General features: G+C 43.3%; 1 protein-coding gene across 4 annotated transcripts in view; it reads left to right on the top strand.

Annotated features, from left to right (window-relative positions):
* CNTN6 (contactin 6) overlaps positions 1 to 23638 on the top strand; it is a 128813-nt gene that overhangs the window by 65261 nt on the left and 39914 nt on the right. For all 4 annotated transcript variants that reach the window (XM_048315699.1, XM_048315698.1, XM_048315696.1 and 1 more), the window contains 4 exons: positions 6460 to 6555; positions 13261 to 13464; positions 15038 to 15140; positions 23159 to 23343. In XM_048315699.1, coding sequence (XP_048171656.1) covers positions 6460 to 6555; positions 13261 to 13464; positions 15038 to 15140; positions 23159 to 23343 — 588 coding nt within the window. The remainder of the gene's footprint in view (positions 1 to 6459; positions 6556 to 13260; positions 13465 to 15037; positions 15141 to 23158; positions 23344 to 23638) is intronic.

Genomic DNA, 23638 nt, shown 5'->3' with positions numbered 1-23638 from the left:
TGAATTCATAGAAAATCAATTAGAACATTTAAAAAATTGAGATTAGATGCTAACGGGAAAAGATTAATGTATTGACAGCATTATCAAGACAAAGGAACTGTCAGAGGGTTTGTTCAGCAAGTTTAGTGCAGTTTGGAAAGCTGAAAAAGAGAATTTACTTTGCAGTAGAAGTTGTAGGGAAGGAGATTAGCCATTCCTTTGGGAGATATTTGGGTATTTGGAGAAAGAAGGATATTTCCATAACACACCCTCTAGTACCCAGGCTGAAAGAGATTGGTGCTCACCTCCTAGAAGGCAATTCAGTACAAAAATACTGAGGAGAAGCAAAAAACAGGGATTGATGTCCAACAGGGGGGCTTCTGGAGTGGTCTGGACAGGCACAGGCTGTAGCTAAAAGGGCTTTAACCCCAAATTTTTTGGGACTTTCTTTATGTGAGAGAAGACAGAACAAACCCAAAATCTGCAAGTACAGGTTCTTCCAGAATTTGAGATAATTTTAAAGATCCAGTAGACTTAATTTTTATTATCTGTGGGTAAAACAGACCTAAATTCTCTGATTCAGGCATCAAATTCAGACCCAAAATGGGGCTCCTGATTCATTACAGTCAGAGCAAAGGAAGGTAACAAATTGTCAGGTGCTAACACAGGTGCTGGAAATACTCAAATCATATCTGTGAGCTTCCTTGGGAAACTGCTGAGCTTGTCCTTCATATCCCTCTTCCCTGTGAGGAAATCCCTGTTGTGCTGCATCACTGCAGGAGCACCACTCCTGTTGCAATACATCACAGGCAACAAGAGACCCAGAAAAAAGGAACAGAAGTGATCTATCACAATTTGACACAGCCACATGGAAATGTGAGGAATTGTATTGATTTGTCCCCAGGAGCGTGGCTAATTTGTAAGGAGCCCTTACTCCTCATGCCTTAACATTCATTGCACATTTCAATAGCAAGTAATTACAGCCATTATATTTGGGATTATAAAATGACAAAACATTTATGAGGGGGAAAAAAAAAATCAAAAGTTCAAGAAAGCATGAAATCACATTAATTCAGATGAACTGTTGTAATTATGCAAGGTGATAAATTGGAGTTTCTCTAATTGTCTGTAACAATTTCATATATTAAAACACCCAAGTTTCCTTGGTTTCCTTGGAGAAGTTCTATGCTCCATCTTAAGAGGGACTGCTTTGGAATGGACTGGTTTGGATGGACTGTCCCTGAGCAGGTTCAGGAATTTCAAACACATGATTGGGAGGTTGAAATGAATGAGTTGCTGCTTGTGATTAGGTTTTTGTTCCTATCAGACATATTTAAGAAGCAGCTCCCTAATCCCAGGAAAACTGACCTTGTGTTCACTCTGTTGTGTAGTTAAATCTGTGACTCTGGCACCTGTAGGGCAGTTTTATATTAAAGAAAAAAAACAAACAAAAAACCCAGATGTGCGGGTAATAGTGGTGGTGGGGAAATTAGAATAAATATATTTATGAACAGCAATTGGATGTTGCTTGGAGCAACCTGGCCTAGTGCAAAGTGTCCCTGCCCATGGCAGGGGGTGGAACAGGATGGACTTCAAGGCCCCCTCCAACCCAAACCACTCTGGGAATTATGATTATCTCTATTATTATGAACTTTAAAACATTAAGGAAAAAGTAATGCATGGCTGAAGCTATTAATTAACCTGCTAGCTAACACAAGTGCTTCAGGAGGAAAGATTTCTGTCCATCACTGCCATTCTGCTTCTGTCTCCAGAGGCCATTTTTCCAGGCAAACACCTCACCCACGCTGGGTTTGCTTCTCTCACTGGCAGGTTTGTGCTCAGCAAAGTGACACCGACGGTCACCTTCATCCAACGCTCATATTCTTCTCAGCCTCTGGTTTTATTCTGTTTCAAATCTACCTGGAAGACTTTCAGGCCATAAATCGGGATAAAGACAGGTTGAACGGGGCTTGGAGCAACCTGGGATAGTGGAAGGTATCCCTGTCCATGGCAGGAATGGAATGGGATGAGCTTCAAGGTCCTTCCAACCCAAACCACCCTGTAATTCCATGATAACATCCTTGACACCAGCAGGTAAAATTGGGTTACACCAGCTGAAAGAAGCTCTGGCCCATTCCTTCTCCCCATTCCTCCCTTCATTCCTGGCGAGGAGCTGACAGCCTCTTCCACCTCAAGAATTCCTGCTCCCATCAGAGAAAGCCGTGCCATTCCCTAGCTCCATCCCACAAAATGCCATATGTTTGAGGTGCTGGGAGCACAGCCCCTCCTCCCTTAGCTCTGCAACATTCACAGCCAGAGACAAGGCCGTGCCACCCACAGCTGAGTCCATGCATTCCCACTCCTCCTGGGAAGAATGGCTTGAGCATCTGAGCATTTTGCTTGGCCTCCATCACCTCATTATCACATCCAACTGATTAATTTTGCTCTACCAAGAGCAGTCTGCCAATATGCATGGATCACAGGGAAAAAATAGTGGTTTTTTGTTAAATCTCACAGCTGAGAGAGCAATGGAGTATGAGAGAACTCGTTGTTCTTCAAGTGAGATAAATACAGAAAAAGAATGAAAGGAATTATGTAGGAACTAGGTGATAATTTATTTATAGATCTCTGCAGAAACACTGAAGTTAGCAAATATACCATCTGTTAAATAGTCATCTTATTCCTAAGTGCATATTAGCAATCTAAATGTGTGCCAAACACCTGATCTTAGCCTTTTCATTTGATACTCCTTTTGACAAGCAACATTCTGCTTTATTAGGTTATGTCATGTTATGTTATAGAGCTGTGCTAGGGAACAGGAGCTGGGAGAACACAGTGGTTGTGCTCTCTTGGTGTAAATGCACACCCAGGGCGAAGAGAAGTGGTTTTGACAGCAGCCAGAATTTCAGAATAACAAGAGCAAAGTAGAATATCTGCATTTATATCCTCAGGTAATTATTTTTTTTTCTATATATGCACATAACACATTCCAAATTGCAACAAATCATTGAAAATACAACCCCATAGGTGGGAAAATGGGTGGAGAAATCTTTGTGGCAAAGACAAACATGACTTCTGAGGGTCCACCTCGTCCCCCTCTCACCCACCTGGACTGCAAAGCAAAAGCAGATTATTTTATAGTTCATTATTGAACCCATTTGAATGAGCTGTCACAATATTCCATGGGAGACGGTGCCTGCCTCGAGGAAGAGTCCAATAAAGATGGAAACAGAAGCAACACTGACTCCATTAATGAATTCTCTTTATCTATTTTGCCTTGGTTTGCTTTTGCAGAGGTTTCGGGGTTTTTTGTTCTTCAATGATTCTTTTTTACCGAGACAGACACTGAATAAATTCCCTTTGTACAATTATCTATCAAAATCAATCAAAGCAAAAGATCATTTCTGGTTTGGCCTGTGAAATTTTGGGGAGGTGAGGGTTTCTAAAAGATGCAGAGTGATGAAGACCTTGGAGTTAAGCAGTGGAATGGATTCTCTAAAGAAAATGTCTTTTTCTAAAGGTCTTTAAAAAGTGGGTTAAATAAGGGCATTGCATACTTGTCCCTGCCATGGGTGAGATGAAGAGATTAAATGATGATTTATGTGCCTCCACAGCTGCTTTTTTATACCTATGATTAATAAGCATAAAGGGATGGAAATCTTTTCTCCTGCACTGGAAAATCCGAGTTGCTTTGTAAAACAAAACTACAAATGTGCTATGAAAGAACCCAAACTCCTGCCTATGGGTTTTGATCCTCAAGGTTGAAAAGTGGAGATTGAAAAGGCACAGCCAACTTTTTCCCCACATGGATTCAGCTGAAAGGCAGCGAGTTCAGATGGGATATTGGGAAGAAATTCTTCCCTCTGAGGGGAACAGGTTGCCCAGAGAAGCTGGGGCTGCCCCTGGATCCCTGGAAGTGTCCAAGGCCATGTTGGATGGGGCTAGGAGCAGCCTGGGGTAGTGGAATGTGTCTCAGGGTGGAGCTGGATGAGCTTCAAGGTCCCTCCCGACCCAAACCATTCCATGATTCCATTATACAACCAAAGGTGGTCCCTTATTCCTATAAAACAGTGAATCCCCAAGAGATCTCATCCTCATACTTTTAATTATTCAAGTCAGGGACACTTGTCACGGTTTTAATGGAGAGACACAGACAGGTGACACAGCACCTAAAATGAGAGTAAAAATGATAACATGACATATTGCGCCATTAAACTAAAAATTGCTACCAGCAGCTCATTACTTTCCAAAATCTATTCCCATTTCAGAGCGAGGTATTACACAGCTAATTCTCAATTGTCAGGAAAACCTTTTCCTCCTGCTGCTCTGAGCTTCCTTTATTTTTCCTCCCCCCCTCCTTTCTCGGGTGTCTCATAAGAAGTGAAATTTTGTTCTCAGCAAAAAAAAACCAGGGCTGGTTTACCACAGTGAAAATATTGGGAAGCATTACTTAGACTGCACAGATTTTCCATACTGCCCAAGAGTTTTTTGAGGGTTTAACTCTATTTTTAAATAGAAATTGCAGTTTGGTTCCTATTAGCAGCTGAGGGAAAGAGATAGGAAGTGGAACTGTGACCGTTTTGTTGTCAGTGCCTGAATCTTAAAAAAATCTGAATTTTTGCACCTATCTAGTATTTTTTTTTTTAATTTAATACAATAAATAAGAGAATTTGAAGGCCTTTTTTCCCCTTCTCCCAGAGCACAAAGCCTCAGACCAGGCACCCCAAGCAAATCTTGAAGGTTGTTCGAGGGACCATTTTTCCACAGAAATATTTGGTGCTGGCCTTTTTCTTCTCAGAGAACAATTCCAAGGAAAGAAAGAAAATGTGGTACATTTCCTCAGATGGAATTTTCAAAATGACTAAATAAATCCACACAATTTCAGAGACTGGCCTAAGCCTAAGCACGAAACCAAACTCTAATTAATCATATTACAGCCATCTACTATTTTCTCTTTTGTTTAGAATTACAGGATGGAAAACAACTAAATAAATGAATTCTTTTCTATTTTTCTTGGCCTTCCTTGTGTCTTTTTCCTCCTTGAACTACCCATAATCCAAGGCAGAGCTGTAACCAGCAGGCAATTAAAAGAACATCAGCGTTTAAAGCCCTTTCCCAGTATATTGACAGGCCCCATCTACTATGCTATGACAGCACCAGGAGGTGCTACAGGTGCTTAATTCAATCCAGCCCCTTCTGAGCAGACAATGTCTTCATAGGAGACCAATACCCAGGAGATGAAGAGGAGGAAAAGAAAAATTAACTGTGTAAAGTTCAGCTAAGGGGGAGAAAATTGATATATTGACATAAATAGCTGAGGCTGTACAGGTAGTAATCGTTATTGCTCTGACCAGCAAGGGCTGCTTCTCTCTATTGAACTCTGGCTCAGGTTGGTGTTCAGCTGATGAAAAATGGAACAATTGTTTGAAACAAGAATCCGCAGCAAGGTAAATAAAATGGGCTTAGGGCAGGCAGTTTGCAGCTCTGTGGTAAAAAGGGAAGCTGATATTTATTGTATTAAAGCATATTTTGAATGTGTTTCGAGCAATCATTTCCCAAATGGCTCTGGCAAAATGGGAAGGCTTCTCATTAGGATGAGAACTGGATCAAAAAGTAAATAATGTGGTCTTTTTTTTGTTTTTTTTTTTTTTTTAAAGCACGACTTTTGTGTCATGTTTTGTAACTGAATTACAGCAAATCAGGCTGATAATTCTTCAACATCTCAGTGAAATGTGAGGAAGCAGCAGCTTGAGTGTGGTGTTAGGCTGGGTAAAAAATAGACATGAAAAGCCATAAAAATCACCTGTGGGAGACGGGCATGGACATATTCATACAGGAGATTTCCCACTGAAAGTCCCCTTTTTCTCCCCTTTAAAACCAGTGCTAAAGCTCAAGGCAATTAAAACATATCCAAGTATTTCAGCCAGTTTGGGACAGAACAGAATCTTTAAGAAAACAACACATTTTTATCATCATTTAAACCTGCACTCCGTGGGAGTGCTGCTGATCTTTAATTATCGCTTTTATATCTAGACCACAGCTGTTCTTTATTCCTATAGAAAAGGAAACACTACCAAATGCATTTTTTTTCCCAACTCATGTAGATTAAGTCTTGCAAGTTCCAAAAACTGGTGCTGGAAAAGTCATGGAATAATAGACTGGCTTTGGAAGTAGAAGTTGTAAACACAAATTCCCAGAGTTGCAGTAGAACTGCTGTAGGAATTAATACTTTGTGCATGCCAAAGGACTCGGTAATGGTTGGACTGGATGATCTGGGACACCTTTTCCAGCCTTAATGATCCTGTAGCTCCGTGCTATCAGATTGGACAAGGGATTTTCCCATACAACTTCTCAATGAAATTATATTCTGCTGGCAAATATGTGACTCTGTTCTTGAGTGAATAAATGGATAGATCGGGGTGCAGCTGGGAATAAATCTGCTGACAATAACCAGGCTTTGTTTTCTCCTTCTCCCTCAAGACCTGGAAAACTTCGAGACGAGACTGAGAAGCCCGGTGTCAGTGAGAGAGGGACAAGGAGTGGTCCTGCTCTGTGGAACTCCCCCACACCACGGAGGTACGGTGAGGGACACCCCGAGCCACCCCTGCTCTGCCTCAGGAGAAGCAGAATTCCCTATGGGATTAGCACTAGAATTTGCTTGTGCATCAGTTACCGGGCTTACAACAAATTTGGATTTTGTTTCTTTAAAAGACACTGGGTTCACGCTGTTTTACGGCCCTTTTTTATTTTTTTGTGAGGGAGTAGAACCTCCCATTCCTTGGGACACAGGAAAAACAGCATGAAGGTCTGCAAGACTCTCTGCTGTCATTCCTGATTATCCCAGGGCCTTGGTCCTCATGGAATGGCAGAAGAACAACCCTCAGCAATTCTTCCTACACCAGAACTCCTCCAGGTCTCCATGGAATGGCTCTTTTAGTGCTTGCTGCTGCAATGCTCTCATTTCAATCCTGCACCAGTCACATTGGATTTGTCACGAAGGCTTGGCTTCTGCTCTTGAATCCCCGATTTTATTCCTTCCTAATAGTCATAAAATAATTTAAATTGGAAGGGGCTTCTGGAGAGGTGAACTGCCTGATTAAAGGGGGACTGCCCACATCAGGGTTCTTAGGAATCATCAGTGCTTCAGATGGGGAATGAAAAGGAGTTTGCTGAGGAATTGAGTTGGGGGTGCCTTTGCCTCTTGCTGCTTCCTCACCATAAGACCTTGGAGATCTTCCTTTCTGGGTGCGGTGAATCCAGGTGAAAATTTTACCCTAGTAAAGCAAATATCTATTAATAAAGAGGAAATATCAATGAAATAGTTACCAAATGATCTTGTTCTGGACTTAAAGAGCAGCACTTCTTGGATGACTCACGTCCTGCTTCTGGCAGCAGTGACTGCACATCCACAGGAGCTGCAGTTTTCCATGTCCTGCTCCCAGCAATCCTCAATTCTTCTTAAAGAAACAGAGGCATAAGACAAACTCCCAGGAGAAGGTAAATAGTGATCTAGAAAGAGGATACAGGATTTCAGAGAGGGAGAAAAACCCATCAATCAATAGAAAGCCTCCAGTCCTACCAAGAGGAAGTGTCGGTTCACTGGGTGTTTACAGCCATATGAGAGGAGGATATAATCAAGGAGACGAAGTGAAACCTGGTCCTTAAGGGCATGAAAGCTTCAAAGAGTTCCTCAAATGTATTAGTGGGACAGGCAGAAAGACAGCACATCCATCCTAGAGCCAGTGAACTACCCATTTTCTTCCTGCTGTAGGGTAAAATTATGATTTGACAAATAGGAAGGAGGAAAAGAAAACGTTCAGAACAAATAAATGGTTACCAGGTGAGTTACCCCCAGATTAATGGGATCCATGAGCAAAGCCTTTACCAGAGTGTTCCTACAGCTGGGGCTGGGAGCTGCTGACCAGCAGGCCTGGAGAATCCATTCCCTGAAATAACAAGTCTCCAGAGAGCAGAGCCTGAGTCCTTTTGTCATCCCTAAACACTGTGTTTAGGATCCAAAATTATCTTACAGGGGGATGAAGTGCATGGTGTGAGCCGTGGTAAGTCAGATTATTTCAGGATGCTTGGGAAGTTGTTTTTGTTGGAAAGGATTGTATATTTGGTTGTTTGGGTTTTTTTAATTGAAACCCTTGCGTCCACCTCACAACACCTACAGGAGGAAGGATTGCTAACTGTGCTTCCAGCTCACAGTACAAGCGTTCTGTGAAGCACTTTAAATGCATTGGGAATTAGAGAGATGTCAAGGAATGTGGAAGATAAGCCCTACCAGCAGCAAAAGAGTTGCCTTTCCTGTGATGCAATGACTTGAAGGAAGACAGGAACCCTCTGTACAGCAGTTGTTTGAAGCAGCTGCTACTAATATAGGAAATTTGAAATAGGAAAGACAGGGTAAAACCTCCTGCCAACCTGTAAAAGTCAGTATAACAATTGAAGAAGAGGAATAGAAATAATAGAATGGAAAACAGGGAGGGTTCATTAATTCTATTCCCACCATATAATACCCAGAAGATGGAACGAGAGCTCCAGAAGTGTTTCTACCACCTGTGGTCTCTAGGGAGGTGTCTCACTTCTCTTTCTACCCCTCACATTGCCAGGTTTATCTGGTCCTGCACCACAGCACTGGAGTTAAACCTCCTGCTCGCAGGAAAACTCTGCGGGGCTCACCAGGACATTCAGCTGTTTATTAGACACCACAAGTGTTGATCCATGGTCAAAAATACTTACAATATTTAAAGTTTAATTGGAATTAAGTTTGATTTTCCAATGCATTTGACAAGGAAAGATATGCTGCTTCTTTTTTGTATGCTGGTTTCTTGACTGAGAGCATTGCCAACCTATTTTTGTACAAGAAAAATGAGTGACTCACTTAAACAGAGGATAAGAATATATTAGTCAGCTTAAAACAAAAACAAACAAACCAACCCCACCAAGCAAACAAACAAATGAACAAAAAGGCTGCTCCAGCAGCTTTCACATCAGCTTTAAACTACCTCAGAGAACAAAAAGAGAATTCCATATTGCTGTAAACTGATGTTAGGACTTTCAGGATTTTCAAACACGAGCATGAAAGAAAGACAGACCCACCTAAGTTTATCTCTTAGATCAATTAAGCCATTAAAAATTACAGTAAATGAACACAAAATCACAGCCTCTAATTAGCTTTTAAAGCAAGAACAGGGCTGCCCAAGGCTACCAGACCAACTCCAAATCCTCTGTTCCCTCAACCAGCTCCTCCTCACCCATTTATGCACAGGTGGCTCTGTTGTTATTTATGAGGCTCATTACCACACCTTATAAAGTTCAGCTGTGCTATCCCTCTGCTTGTTAGAGACCCTCAGCAGGGCAGGGGGGACCAGGTGAGCTGCATTTTTTCCCCTGAACCAGATCCCTGCTCTGCTTTCAGTTCTTTAGGTCAGCCCTTTTTCCCTGTACAATCAACACAGGTAATATTTTACTAGTGAAAAAAAGTCATTTATAGAGAGCTCTGAGGTAGGGAAAGGCATGGAGGAAGGAGGCTGGAAGAAGCCTTAATTTCTGCAGCTACACATGAGCTTGACCTGCCTGTGCTTAAGAAGCTGCTGCCTAAATGGTAATACTTGACACAAGACTGTGGGGTGGACTGTTGTTCATTTATTTTCTTAGAAGCAAAGCCTGATCTAAAGCTTGTTTCCTTGGAGCTGGCTCCCTGCAGAGCTTTAAGGAAGTTGCTAATCTTGTTAGGAGCAGCAGGATCACTCTGCATTTGCATTTATTTGTGTGGAAGAGCTGCCCAGGGCCAGGAGTGGGATGGAGGCTCTGGGCTTTCCTCTGTGCTGACATTGCTGTAGGGAGGCTAAATAAACCCCAAAACACTCCTAAGGAAGTAGGAGTCCTATGGACCTGCCTGGGAGGTAAAAATCCCCAATCCTCAGCCTGCAGAAGGTTGGGAAAGGAGGTGAAACTGGGCTTTGGAGAGGATGGGATGGGATGAGATGAGCAATGCTGTGAAAGGGCCTTTGGTTTCTGCATTTTATATTAAACGCTGCACTTGGTAAAGTGCACAATCTGAAAGGGAAGGTTTGAAGTGTCTCTCCCTTTACCAAACTCGGTGCCTGAGTCGTGGGCTGAGAGTCCCTTTCTCTCTGCTCCTATGAATCTTTAATCCAGCTTTCCCACAGCTCAGGAGGGAGGGAGAGTCCCCTACCTGAGCCTGGCTGGAGCTGCTCTGCTGCAGATCCAGCAGGATTCATTGGGATTTGCTTGGGCTGAGGGAAGCACTGAAATGTTCAGTTCCCCAGATCAGTATATCAGGAATGATTATCAGCTCCTCCTCTTTCCCAGGTGAGCTCTAAAGGAAAACTCTCAGGGCTGGGAGAGGCTCTCCAGCCTGGCCAAGCTCAGGAATTTCCCACCTGGAAGGTGAGGTGGATTAACCAGTTTTTTGGGGTCTCTGGGGTGAGAAGGGACACTGACACCACAATCACTTCCCTTGGATTAAAAAGGCCCCAAATAAACACACCCTAATATTGCAGCACTATGAAATAGCTCCTGCTTTGCCATAAAAGTGGGAGCAAGGGGCTTTTTCTCCTTTCTTTGGCTCAATCAGTGGATCTGCTCCTCTGATTTAATCCAAGTGACCCAAAATGGAAGGTTTTGTAACACAGTATTGGATTTTCTACTCTATTACCTGTTGCTGTAGTAACTTTTCAAGGAAAGATACTGAGTAAGGGAGTAGGTTGCTGGTATTATGCCTTAAAAGCATGAGAAAAAGTTCAGTCTCCTAAGTTTGGCTCCTTTCTCTTGAGATTTCATCCAACTCCCACTGAAGTCAATTAAAATTAGGGTTTCTACAGACTTTAGTGGAGCTGAATTAGGCTGTAGGCAAGGATGGCCTGCGGATGGGTGATGAGGAACCTGCTGTTAGGAGAGGGGGAGTGTTTATATCCCTCATACTGGGGGAAAAGGGATTTAAATATGACTAAGAGGGGTCTGTGCTTGTTCCCCATTAATGGGAAAATTCATCAGTAGTCCCCAAAGCAATGGTGGGGAGCAGAGAGGAAGAGAGGCACAGAAACTCCAGAAAATGAAGTCAGCTGGAACCCCCTGAGAACTGAAATCAGGACAGAAAAGGTCTGGTTCTCTTTTAGTGATTAATTAATTCACAGATTGACCTCCTGAGGAATGCCTGTGTAGCATAAAGTTGGCTTTATTAGAGTTTTGTTTCATTTTATTCCATCCTGCACAGAAGATTTAGCTGCATCACCTGCTGCCAGGGCTGGAGTCTGGGTTTTGGTTCCATGCCATAAAATGTTTTAAAGAACCTTCCTGGGAATCCTTTTGGAGTGTTGGCAGGTACAGGGCTGCCCTTAGACAGGGTCAGGGCTTTCTTCAGCCCTGTAATTTCCACCACCAGAACTTTGGCAGGGAAACTTCCAAACTGCTTTTCCCTATTAGTCATTTTCAAAATTACTTCCAGATTCTCTTGGATACACTATCCTGGCTTGGAAATCTGGGCATCCAAATGTCAGGTTCAACCACTCAGAGTGGTTTTATTGCCCAGAGGTGCCTTAGTGCAGGTCTGGGTGAGGAGGAAGGCAAAAATTCCAGCTGGCAGGAAAAGCACATCGGAGTACCAGCCCTCAGTGCTTTGGGAAATCTGGGGAGACGGCAGATCCAAAGTATTTCTTCCAAAGAAATGCTGACAACATTTAATTGAACATAGATCGAAGTATTTACCTCGCAAATCTTCAGCGTTTTCTGTAGACTCCCCATCTTGCAGCTTAGAGACCTTCAAGAAATGAGTTGAAATCCGAATTTTGCACACTTTGGTCTGCTTGCCCAGACAGTGTGCATCAGCAAAACCGGTGCCTGAGACAGGAAAAGTGTCTGTGTATCTCTGTAAGACAGAGCATTTCTGATCCCTTCTGTAGGAAAACCCCTCCATCTCCAGATTTTCCCCTGTAAATGGATGCTCAAAGTGCATGGGCAGGTAAATGTGCCAGCGTAGGGCTTTAATCTTGTGGGTGAGCACACATACCTGCACACACCTTGGGTTACACTGAGAATTAATTGCTGCATCTCCCAGGTTTACTGCAGACCTCGGGAAAGTTTTGCATTATCTGCAGTAAAATGGAGCCTGTTGCAGGATTTAGCCAAGTATAGAAAGTGTCATTGATTGCTCCCTGGAGATGCATCATTTCTAATGAGAGTCCTAAAATGCTGCAAGCTGATAACATAAAACTCCACAAAACTACTGGAGTTTGCAGACTTATTACCATACTGCTCCCATGCCGGAGCTGGGGGGGGGGGAAAGAGACATAAATAATCTTTTTGGAATGGGGTTGTTGATGGGGGAAATGTGTAAAAATGAAGCCGTTGGCAGAACACTGTTGGCTTATGAATTATGCATTTAATTAAGGGGAGCTAAACTGGTAGATTTGGAAAGTTCTGATTTACTGTGGCTTGTAAAAGACAGGATTTGAGTCCGGCTCCTGCTGTTGGGTGTGGAGCAGCTGCAGAGCGGGACTGGCAGGACAGCCTGGTTGACCCCACACTGGGGGATCAGCTCTGAATCTGCTCCTCAGCACCCAAGGCTTGGCCCAAAAGTCTCTCCCAAGAGCAGGGAACGGTAAACTCCCAAGGATATCTGTTTTTTCTGGGTGGGCTGGCCAAATAAATCAGTTTTAAGTTGCCTGGTCTTCTAGATCTACATTATGAAGGTTTGCATTATGGAGCATCATGTGGGAAAAGGCGGGGCAGGAAGTGAGAACAGGGCAAGAAGTATGGAAGATAAGGGGATGTTCGTTATCAAACATGCCATGAGATCAAATACTAATCTCCAAAGTACTTGTGTGCAGCTCAGCTCCTCCCTCCATGAAAATCCAATGATCACGCTCCATGTTACCAGTTTAATTTTTCCATACTGAGGGTGAGGAAAGGAGCTGCAGCACTGAGCAGCAATTTGCCCTCTGGATTTTCGGGGGGAAAGCGCCATAAACAGAAATTGTTTACTAAAGCAGCTTTCCCACACCATCGCAGCACTGCTGTTCCTGCTTAGGAGCAGGCTAAGCAGGAAAATGAGAAGTAGCAGGGGACAGAATCTGCTGTGACCTCCTGAAGTGGCTTGAAATGAGTTGAAAGCTTGAGCAATGCTTACCTGGCCTGTGCTAATTTGTGCATCCCCAGTGGTTTTCCCTGCAGCTGCCTCGTTCTTCGCGCCGGCCCCGCCGGGGAGCGGGTTCCCCTGGAAGGGATGCGTGACGTGTGTCTCGTGTTTTCCAGGCTTGTCCTACACGTGGATCTTCAACAATAACACCTTGTATCTTCAGGAAGATAGCCGGCGCTTCGTTTCCCAGGCAACGGGAAACCTGTACCTGGCCAAGGTAGAGCCGTGGGATGTTGGGAATTACACGTGTGCCGTGAGCAGCGCCGCGGCACAGCGCCGAGTGTGGGGGCCCCCCACCGCCCTCACCCTCCGAGGCGATGGTGAGTCAACAGTGGGGCTTGGCTGCCCCAAAACATCCAGCTGCTCCTTCTGCAGCTGTTGGGAATTTGTCCCCACTGAGGGAAAATCCCCCCAGTGAAGGTTGTGCAGCGGGGCACGACCCCACAGTGAGGTTTGGGCTGTCAGGACGGGGGTGAGGAGATGAGCACGCAAAGAAAGTTCTCAGTGTCACTGAACAACAAGAGAATGTTACGTGGCACTTTAATATTTCCCACCTTGTGCCCGTGTTGAGGTTTAAATCCAACAAATCTTTCTAAATTTATCATCTAAGTATAGCTCAAATAGCAAATCCAGAGAGCTGCTTCAAATCGAGCCGCTGAGGTGAGAAACTCCCCTGCACATGTACAAATGCCTTCCCGGCAACACTTGTAATTAAATGCTCATAGGCAGAAATACAGACCTGGAAATCTGTACACAAAGTTTGTTTTGTGCACTTGCCCACCTAAATTTCAATACACTCGTGCTGTTTGCAAAGCAGTGGCGACAGTCAGTGACAAAAGTGTGTGCAGAGTTGGATTTGGAGGACAAACAAAGCTCAGCTGTGCATTGTGGAATAACGCTTTCACTGCGAGGCTGTGCCGTTCAATAACGTCAGCAGATCACACAAAGCAAAGCTGCACTTCCTCAGCTCCAGCGTTAATAATTTGGCACAAACTGTGATTGCAAATGTTCAAGATCTTTTCTGATTCTTTTTTTTCATCACTCTATTCCTTTTCTCAGATTCCTTCTATCAGTCTCTTTATCTTCTCCCATTTGCTCTGGTGGCCTCTGGATTGCCTCCAACGCTGGCAGCCTCTAAGGCAACAGTGGAAGTTGGATGTGCAATATTATCCAAATTACGTTAAATATAAAACAAGAACTGGTTCATTTTCTGTGTGAGATGCAGGCAAAGACACTGCAGGAAAATACCTGATTTATGTTCATCCCTACTGTTGGAATGAGCTTCACTGTGAGACACATAAAGGACATTTAAGAAGTTCAGCTAAAAGTTTAGTTTCCTAAATCCATCCCAAACCTGCTGCAAAATTAAATGCCCTAAATTAATACTGGATTAGCTGTGATTTATCAGATGTTCAGCCAGATTTTCAAATATGATAATTCCATCTAATTACATCGGCCTTCCTCAAGTCTGCAGCTCACATTTGGATGTTTTTAAAGAACTTTTAAGTGTTTTGCAAGCAGTTTGGACACGGATTTTTTTAATTTTCTTGCATGCAGGATCAACTCAGTATCCTGAGAGTGACTAGTGGCAAAAAGAGGTGTGAACCCAAAATTGTCTCTAAAACCTTGATGCACAGCAGACTTGTGATGTAAAACTTGTATAAAGTCACGCTCTTTGACTCCTAAATGCAGGGAATGTAGAGATTTCACAGAATTGTCAGCGCAGGGTTGAACTCCACCCAGGAGGTTCAACCTGCTCCATCATGTGCTGCTCGCCACGGGTGGAACATAAGGCTCTGAAGTGATTCATGCCACCCTTCCTTTCACCCTGGAATTCTGTTGCACAAGGCAGGCCTGGGGCTCAGCTGGAGCGAGCTGTTTGATGTTCCACAGGTGTGATGGGGGAGTACGAGCCAAAGATTGAGGTGCGTTTTCCAGAGACAATCTACGCAGCGAAGGGCTCCTCTGTCAGACTGGAGTGCTTTGCCCTTGGAAAGTAAGAGTTTTGTTTTTATTAAATGTGGGGTTTAACACTGCTTCTTTTGCGTTTGCACGTTGGAATTATTCTGGTCAGAATGGGATTTGGGAATCTCATATTTTTACTTTGATTGCTTCTGTGTTGTGTGTTCCCAAGGAAATGAGACAGAACACTGTGCTGTAACTGAAGCTCACTTGGGTGCAGCTTGAAGCAGAGGGAGGGAATGTGGGAAGAGGAGGGAAAACTGGAACAAAGATTTTCTTTCTTGAGAGATGAGGCCCGAGCTCAGGTGACAGCACTCAGTGTAACTGCACAGTCACACCTGATAGATGTCCAAATATGAATGGTTTTTTGCCTGGGTGACATCACACAATCCCAGAATGGTTTGGGCTGGGAGGAACCTTAAGGGTCATCCAGTGCCACCCCTGCCATGCCCAAGGACACCTTCCACTATCCCAGGCTGCTCCAAGCCCCAATGTCCAGCCTGGCCTTGGGCACTGCCAGGGATCCAGGGGCAGCCCCAGCTGCTCTGGGCACCCTGTGCCAGGGCCTGCCCACCCTCACAGGGAACTATTCCTACCCAATATCCCATCTAAACTTATTCATCTACAGTTTGGAGCCATTCCCCTTTGTCCTGTCACTCCAGGCCCTTGTAAATAGTCTCTCTCCATCTTTCTTGTAGCTCATTCAGGATTTGAGAGCCCACAGGGGGAGGTCACCCCAGAGCTTCTCCTCTCCAGGCTGATCAGTCCCAGCTCTCCCAGCCTTTCCTCCTGGCAGAGCTGCTCCATCCCTCTGATCCCCTTTGTGTCTCCTCTGGACTCTCTCATTGCTAAGAATCAAATGTGGGGAATTAGGATATGTTTGAAGAACATGTGGGATCTCCTGACCCTCCTGTCTCCCAAGCAATGCTGAAGAGCCCTGGGAAGACCCAGCAGCAGCCCTTCCTTCCAAAAATCCATTTTCCTGCATTTTTCCAAGTTTTCTTGCGCTGCTGTGCCCGTTCCCAGCTGCAGTGGTGGCTCAAGCAGCTGCCCTGCATTCAGGGAGCAGCTGGGGGACTGAATCACTGTAACCAGCCCACAAACCCGTCTTTCCAATGAGCATTGTTTTCCCTGGAAAAGCCCAAATAACCCTTAGATTGTTGACCTCTATTTAGTTTAAGTTCACTTTGACGATCCATTTCAAGGCTGTAAGCTTTTGAACTGTTTAGAGCTTTCCCAGAGGTTAAAAGCCTGACTTGCAGACAGCACAAATTAATCAAATGTTCCTCTGGAACCTACCCTGGGAAGTAGAAAAATAAAGCAAATAAAAAGTTAGTAAGATTGAAATGGCCTTGCCTTTCAGATGAGATTCTTATACAAACTAATACTAGAGCTAATTTTTATTAAAGGTATGTACACTTTTTTGGCCCAAAAGCAGTACCAGACTTTAGCACTCTTGCTAAAGCTGATTTTCTTTTCCAAATACTGTCAAGCTACTTCTCTTGAAATACCTCCTTAATTGTGTGTTATTCCATGCAGGCTTTACATTTCAAGTTGTCATTTCTTATTTCCATCTGTTGCACGGGAAGCACTGAGCAATGACAGAGAAAAAAACAGTAAATGAGCTGTACAAAGCAGTGACATCTTAGGGAAGGGGTAAAGATGGGTCATGTTAGTGTGATGCACAGATTTGGCCATTTTAAGAACATCACAAGGAGAAAACAGGGGACTGGAAGGACATAAGGATAATGAGATCCCTCAGGGACACTCTTCTATGCAGTGCTGAAGAATGGCTGAGAGGGTTAATGCAGCTTTAATGTAGATTTTCTTCCTCATGGGCAGGACTGCAGCAGTGCTGCCATACTCCCCTGGAGTTATCCTGCCTAAATACCAGGGATCCACCAGCCAAAATCCATTTTCCACACGCTCTCTGCTATCAAGCTGCTGAATGCACCACGTGTTGGAGGTGCTGCTTGGGAGCAGAGGCTATTTGGTGTTGATAGTGGAGAATTTCTCAGAATTTCTCCTCTTAAATTTTATTTCTCTAAGTTCAATGTCTCGTACAGAACCGCACAGGTTTCATTCAGGTTTTTGCTCTCCAAACAGAGCATTAAACCACCTTCTCACCAACATGTCCATCAGTGGAAAAGCTTTATTTCAGAGCTGGCATTCAGATGTGAATAAAGCAAGCGAAAGACATTGCAGGTGAAACACTCTTAACTTATTAGATAAGTCCATTTTTCTGAAGGCATGCAGGTGATTAGTGGCATTGTGAAACGCTGGAAGTTTCCTGCCTCCAACTGTTTACAATTGCAGGCAGAACCATCTAAATGCAGCAGCGTGGCCGCCTGCACCTCCAGATTCCCAAATTCCACTAAAACCCTGGCCCCTGCTATTGTCTGTTTATGTTAAAATCAATTCAGCCCAGCATTCGTTGAGCTGTACCTCTGATCTGCCACAAGCACTGGTGGTTATTATCTCACTTGGATTTCAGAACTGCTTCCCCATTATCCATAATTTTCTATATTCACACTGTTAGGCCGCTGGCTCAGACAATGCCGCGGCTGCTGCTACCTGGGCACTGTGAATAACAGAAATCTTTCACACCGAAGGCGGATCATAGGCAACCCGCTGGGGTTTCGGTCTGCAAAAGTCTTAAATGAAAGTAGTTTTGTGGTATTTAGAGAAATAGCATCTCTTTTCTGTATGGAACAGCAAATCACACCAATTGGGCCTCCCTCAAAAACTGCACTTCCACAGTTCAAACGCAGCTGTGAGAGGCCCGACTCACGGCTGAATTTAAAACTCAGTTTAAAACGTCTTAAAGATGCATTTTTTTCACATGGGGGAGCTCAAAGTCACCCAAAATGTGTTCCTGTGGGACACCCTGGGGTAGGTACATTCCACATAGCTCTGTTGCAAAGCTCTTTTTGCATTTCACATCAAAATATCACTAAGGATTTTTACAAATCATCTACTAGCCCCAGAAATTCTTCTTGTTTTGAGGAAAATTAAGGGTTGCAAATGGCAGAATTTATCCCTGGAAAGAGGGTTAGGAGGGATGGATCCCAAATGGACAAAGGATCTCAGGCCAGTCCTTGACTTTGAACCTTATTTCGTAGAGCAGACACCACAAATATTAGAGAAGATTTCGGAAAGGAAATAAGTGCTCGCTGCAATGGAAATATAAGAAAAAGTGCAGCTCTCTGATGAGTCTAAACAAAAAACTGCACCTTATACTTAATCCTTTAAAAGAGGGAAATCTGAAATATGAAATAGTGGCTCCACTATTTCAAATCCTGCAGCCCGTGGCAGTTTAATAGAAGAGATGAGACTTTGTGTTCTGCACCAATATTCATTACGATGACAGTGTTTAATATTATGCCAGTATTAAAAGTCCCGGTTTGGATCAAGCTCTATTAATCACGCCATATATCCAAATTATTGTTCCTTGTCTTTCAGGGGGAAGAATTATGTTCAGTTGAGTTATACTGTGCTGCTGCTTTCTGCAGATTTGTCTCAAAATAACTTTTTTCTTTTTCTGTTGCACAAATAAGAGTAGTCCCTGGAACAAAAATAAGCGAAGTAGTTTCCATGTATGGTGCACATATTTATTAAACTGTGTCCGTGGTTTATATTTTTCTTCATTCCCTTCTCAAAGAAAGGGAAATAATCAGTTCAGAATCCCTGTAGATGGGCTGTTGCCAGCTGAGGTTGTACAAAGCATATGTGAATAATATAAAACAAGATTTCTTTCACCCCAGAATATTTGTTTTTCATGGGAAGATCCCACCTATTCCTCTCAATGTATTAATGGAAGGGGTTTTTCTCGCAGCACTTGGAATAAGTAGATAATCACACAGTTCCAAGGGGGCTCCAAATAACTATTTTTACTAAATTTACATAAGAATCCCAGGCTTCACCTCTGGTATATTCTCAAGTTGTTTGTGTGGGAGGCTTTAAAAGGGTCGATTACGGGATTCTGAAATCATAGAGATGGGAATGACCTGTGGCACTACAGGTGAAGTTTTCGGCCCCCATCCCTGATCAAACCAAGGCCTGAGGATTTGTTCTTTCAGGGGTGAGCAGATCCCCTCTCACACAGTTCAGGTGGTGCCTACAGGAGAGCAAGACTCAGCACCTTGCAGAAAACCACTGTTTTCAGGTAATCCATCAGGAGGATCCAAAATTAAATGCTTCAATTATGCTGCCCCTCGGATCCTAATTCTTCCTGGTGTCAGCAGTGATGCAGCTTTCAAAGCTCAGCTCAGGCTCATTTGTCTAACGAACCACAGGCTTCATTACCCCAAATGCAGATTGAATTTCCCTTTGAAGGGCCCCCAGATGCACAGGACAAAAGATGAGGCACGGTCCCAATGCATCATCTTTGCTGAAGAAGGTGAAGCCTCCCTCCTGGTGTGGGTTCTAATTCTGCAGACAAATTAATTTCACGTTTGCTGTGACAAGAACTTGTCACCAACCACAAAATATTTTCCATCTCCTTTTCTTTCCCAGTTAGTAACTTATGGTTTTGTGATTCTGCCGCCTGTATGGTGGAATATAAATTAAATTAGTGCTCCTGGATGCTCTGAAGGTTTCAAATAAACTGCAGATTTATGTACTAAGACACTCTCATATTTATGCACTGTTTTCTTATTTACTCAGGAGAAAGCTAGACTTTGTCTATGAAGTGTAATAAATTTGAGAAGTGCGCTCATTGTTTCTTTATGTATTCCAAAACTTTTAGGCCCAAGCAGTAATGGTTTTAATCTGGTTGTTCGGAGGGACTAAGTGACAGAAAGACCCATGAGGGGCAGGGCCACTGCAAACCTACATGGGCAGGCACTGGTCTGTGGAGCAATGTCAAATCCTGATTTTCCAAGGAATATGAACATGCAAAATAATTCCACAAAAATTCACAAGGCCATATTTATTGGACCAGGTTTTCTATATATTTACCTACACCTCAAGGACACTCCTTAAAACATCAATTTCTAAATAGATGATTTGTTCCAAAATCCAATTTAATCAAACTGGTTTTGGTTTTTTTTTAACCTTGAAAGGTTAAACTTAACTCTCACATGGCCCAAGTGAGAGTTACTGTTAAGAGATTTGGTTATCAAGATGTCAACTAGCAGCAGAAAAAGGTGAAACCAACCCAAACCCCTGTTTTCTGGAAAATACAGTGACTGAAGGGGCTGGGAATTCTATAAATGAGGTATCAATGAAGAAATGCAGATATACTCTAGGAAGGTCCTTCCCATGGAATTGGCTGAGCTATGGATCCTCCCAGTTTCTGCTCCTTTACCTGCAGCTCAGGTGGAGCTGCTGTCCTGACCAAGGAATTCCTTTTTCTGATAAAATCAAGGCTCCCTGGCAGGAGAACAAAGCGCTGTTAACTATTTATTGTCTTCAAACACAATGAAGCTGATGGACTCCAAGGTTTCTCTGTCCTGCTCGGCTGACACCAGGAGTGAGCTCTCGGCTGACACCAGGAGTGAGCTTGAAACAGCCTCATGTTTGGCCAAAAATGAGCAGAGCTTGCCTTGAAACACCCCCAAGGATGTCATTATTAGTCTGTGGTGTGGAGAAGGAGAACGGGGGAGCGCCTTCAGCTCCAACCTTGACAAAGCTGACTTGCCAAGTTGACAGAAGGGGCCTTTTCCCACCAAGCACTGCCTCTGGCCTTGGTGTCAGCACAGAAATCCCTCATTCATGAATAGTCGGTGCTGAGAGAAAACAAATGGCTGAGACAATAAAAAGTATGGAGATGAAGCTCTTTCAGGTGGCAGAATGCATCTAATTATTATTTTCTTCTCCCATACGGCTGTTAGTTCCCTTTAATCTCTTTGTTACATCAAAAAAAGATAAAATTAAATCCAGAAGAGATGCCTTTAAAGCAAGTAGTTCAATGCTCCTGGCATTCTGCAGGCTGCTGCTCCACAGTCGCTGCTCACCCAGTATTTAATATGCAGGAGGATTTGCAAAGCCAGCCGTGCTCTCCTTCATGTGGATCAATCCAACACCAGGCTGGGAAGCTCCCCTGGCTGTTTTCCTGCCTGCAGCATGGCACTCATGAGCCAGACTCGGTCTGCACTGGAGCTGTGCTCCTTTGAAACACCTCAAAGTGTCTGGCTTCCTAAAGAACTGAAACTGCCTTGCTGTGGAGAAATCCTGCAGGAATGCTGTCGTGCAGGATTAGTCTGGAGGAGAGAAGACTCGAGGTAGGCCTCGTTGCTCTCTCCAAACACCTGAAAGGAGCTTGAGCTGGGTGGGGATGGGCTCTTCTCCCAGGCCACCAGCAACAGGACAACAGCTTCAAACTGCACCAGGAGTGGTTTGGATTGGATTTTAGGAAAAAATGGTTCATTGGAAAAGTGGATAAACATTGGGAAGGGCTGCCCAGGGAAGCGGTGGAGTCACCAGCCCTGGAAGGCTTCAAAGCACAAGTAGATGTGGCACCTCCTGATATGGTTTAGTGAGCATGGAGGTGTTGGTGGAAGGTTGGGCTTGATGATCTTGGAGGTCTTTTCCAACCTGAATGATCCTGTGATTCTATGCCAAGATTTCTGGAGGAGACAGCACCTTTTAACAATTCACTCAGGAAAAGCAAACCCTTATAAATTTCCTGGGAAGGAATGGTATTAAACATCATCTGAAATAGCTTTTGGTCTCATTGTAGAGGACAGTTAATAAAGGTGGTGGTGACAGCGGCTGTTGTTCAGAAAGATCTGGAATTTTTACAACTGGAACCAAAATGGGGAAAAGCAGAATAAAATCTCTGTTGTTCTTTGCAGCTCTTTCACTGGTTTCCAATATCTGACACATCCCAGGCACTCCTGTTTGTAGGAAATTGTTCAGAGAACTCACATTTTCCCAAATCCTGGTTCTTCTTGCTTAGAGGAAAATTGTAGCGCATTACACAGACTCAAAATGCAGAAATCAGGCCCAAACTTCCTGAATTATTAAGAAGTTAATCCAAACTGTATTTGTGACTTGATTTCATTGTTCAATCAACAAGGACTCGAACTTAAATAATTTAAGGTGTGAGCAGTTACAGTCTGTGCTAAAAAGGAATAAATCCTTTGTAAGTCAGCACTGCAGGCAGAGACCTTGGAGACTGGAAACAAGGACTTTTAATTTCCGTGAAAGTTGTGTTTTCAATTGCTGTTGATGGTACTTCCAATGGAAAAGAAGTCAGCATTTAGCCAAAGCCTCTGTAAAAAGCTCAAACCTGAATTTGTTAGAAAAAGCAACTTAGTTCAGTTTGCAGATAGAGCAAACAACTGTGAAATCCAAGACTATTAATATTTCAAAGTGTTTTGGTGACATAATAGATCATGAAAGTGAGGATCCTATGGTTTGTGATATTACCAGAAATCTAAGATGTATTTATAGCTGCCTTCACACTTCACTATTTTTTGTTGTATGGGATACATTAATCCAAATATAAATGAAAATTATAGAAAACTTCAGAAACATGAAAAAAGAAATATTCCTTTTTGTCCCTATCTCCTTCCAGCCTCAATATTTTGTTCTTTCCTCACTCAATTCTCAGTTTCTCCTCTACCTTGGCTCCCGGTTTTTATATTTAGATTTATTGGTACTTTTAGATCTTTTGAAATCTTGGCCTGTATTTCCTATTTTGGCATGTGAAAATACCTTTAGTGCTAGAGGGAATTTGTTTACTGGAAGAATCAGTCAATAATTCAGGACTTCTGTGGTGTTTCTTTGGACTTGCAAAGTTGTTCCTTCAGTGTCACAGGGTTTAAAAGCAGGTTTGAGCCCCAAGTAAGAGTTACTAAGGGGAAAATACAAATTGGCCTAAGGAAAAATCATAGAATTGACTGAGGATTTCATCCCACTTTGGACCTGTGCCCCTGAATAAATTGGACATGTTATAAAATCTCAGTCTTATATGAACCTCTGTATGTCATGCTTAGAAATTATTTCTTTTTAAAAAATTGCTACTCTCAAAAAAGGATTTTACATTCTTTTTCCGCTGCTGTAACCAATGCTCTCTCTTTTTCTCTAATAAATACAATTCTTTAGTCCTGTCCCAAGTATTAGCTGGAAGAGGTCTGATGGAAACTCCTTGGCAAAGAAAATCCAACACAGCAGGGCCAGAGGAGTTCTTGAAATCCCCAACGTTCAGCAGGAAGACGAAGGCTCCTACGAGTGCATCGCAGGAAACACTCGAGGAATAAACATTGCAAGAGGTCAATTATTTGTCTATGGTAAGCAGATTAATTGAATTTTGATTTGTAGTGTGGAACAGGATGGTGTTCCGTTGTGTTTTGCTGATGAAGTCTCTTAGCCCCTTGCTGGAGGTAGAAAGTGCAGGTCAGGTTAAGCTGATTAAGGACTGATTGGGGGCTCTCAGTGACCTTCACTGAATTACAGCCTCAGCAAAGGAAGATATTTTGCGTCAAAGCTCGGATAGGAAATGTGGGAAGTTGGAAAGGTTAATACAAGGCAGAGAGGGAGTACATTTCTGTGAAATATTAAAGGCAGCGAGGGAGTCAGGGTGCA

The sequence above is a fragment of the Corvus hawaiiensis genome, chromosome 11, assembly GCF_020740725.1.
Source record: "Corvus hawaiiensis isolate bCorHaw1 chromosome 11, bCorHaw1.pri.cur, whole genome shotgun sequence".
Classification (NCBI taxonomy): Eukaryota; Metazoa; Chordata; class Aves; order Passeriformes; family Corvidae; genus Corvus; species Corvus hawaiiensis.
The sequence above is the reverse complement of the archived record's forward strand: the minus strand, read 5'-3'. Positions and strand labels throughout refer to the sequence as shown.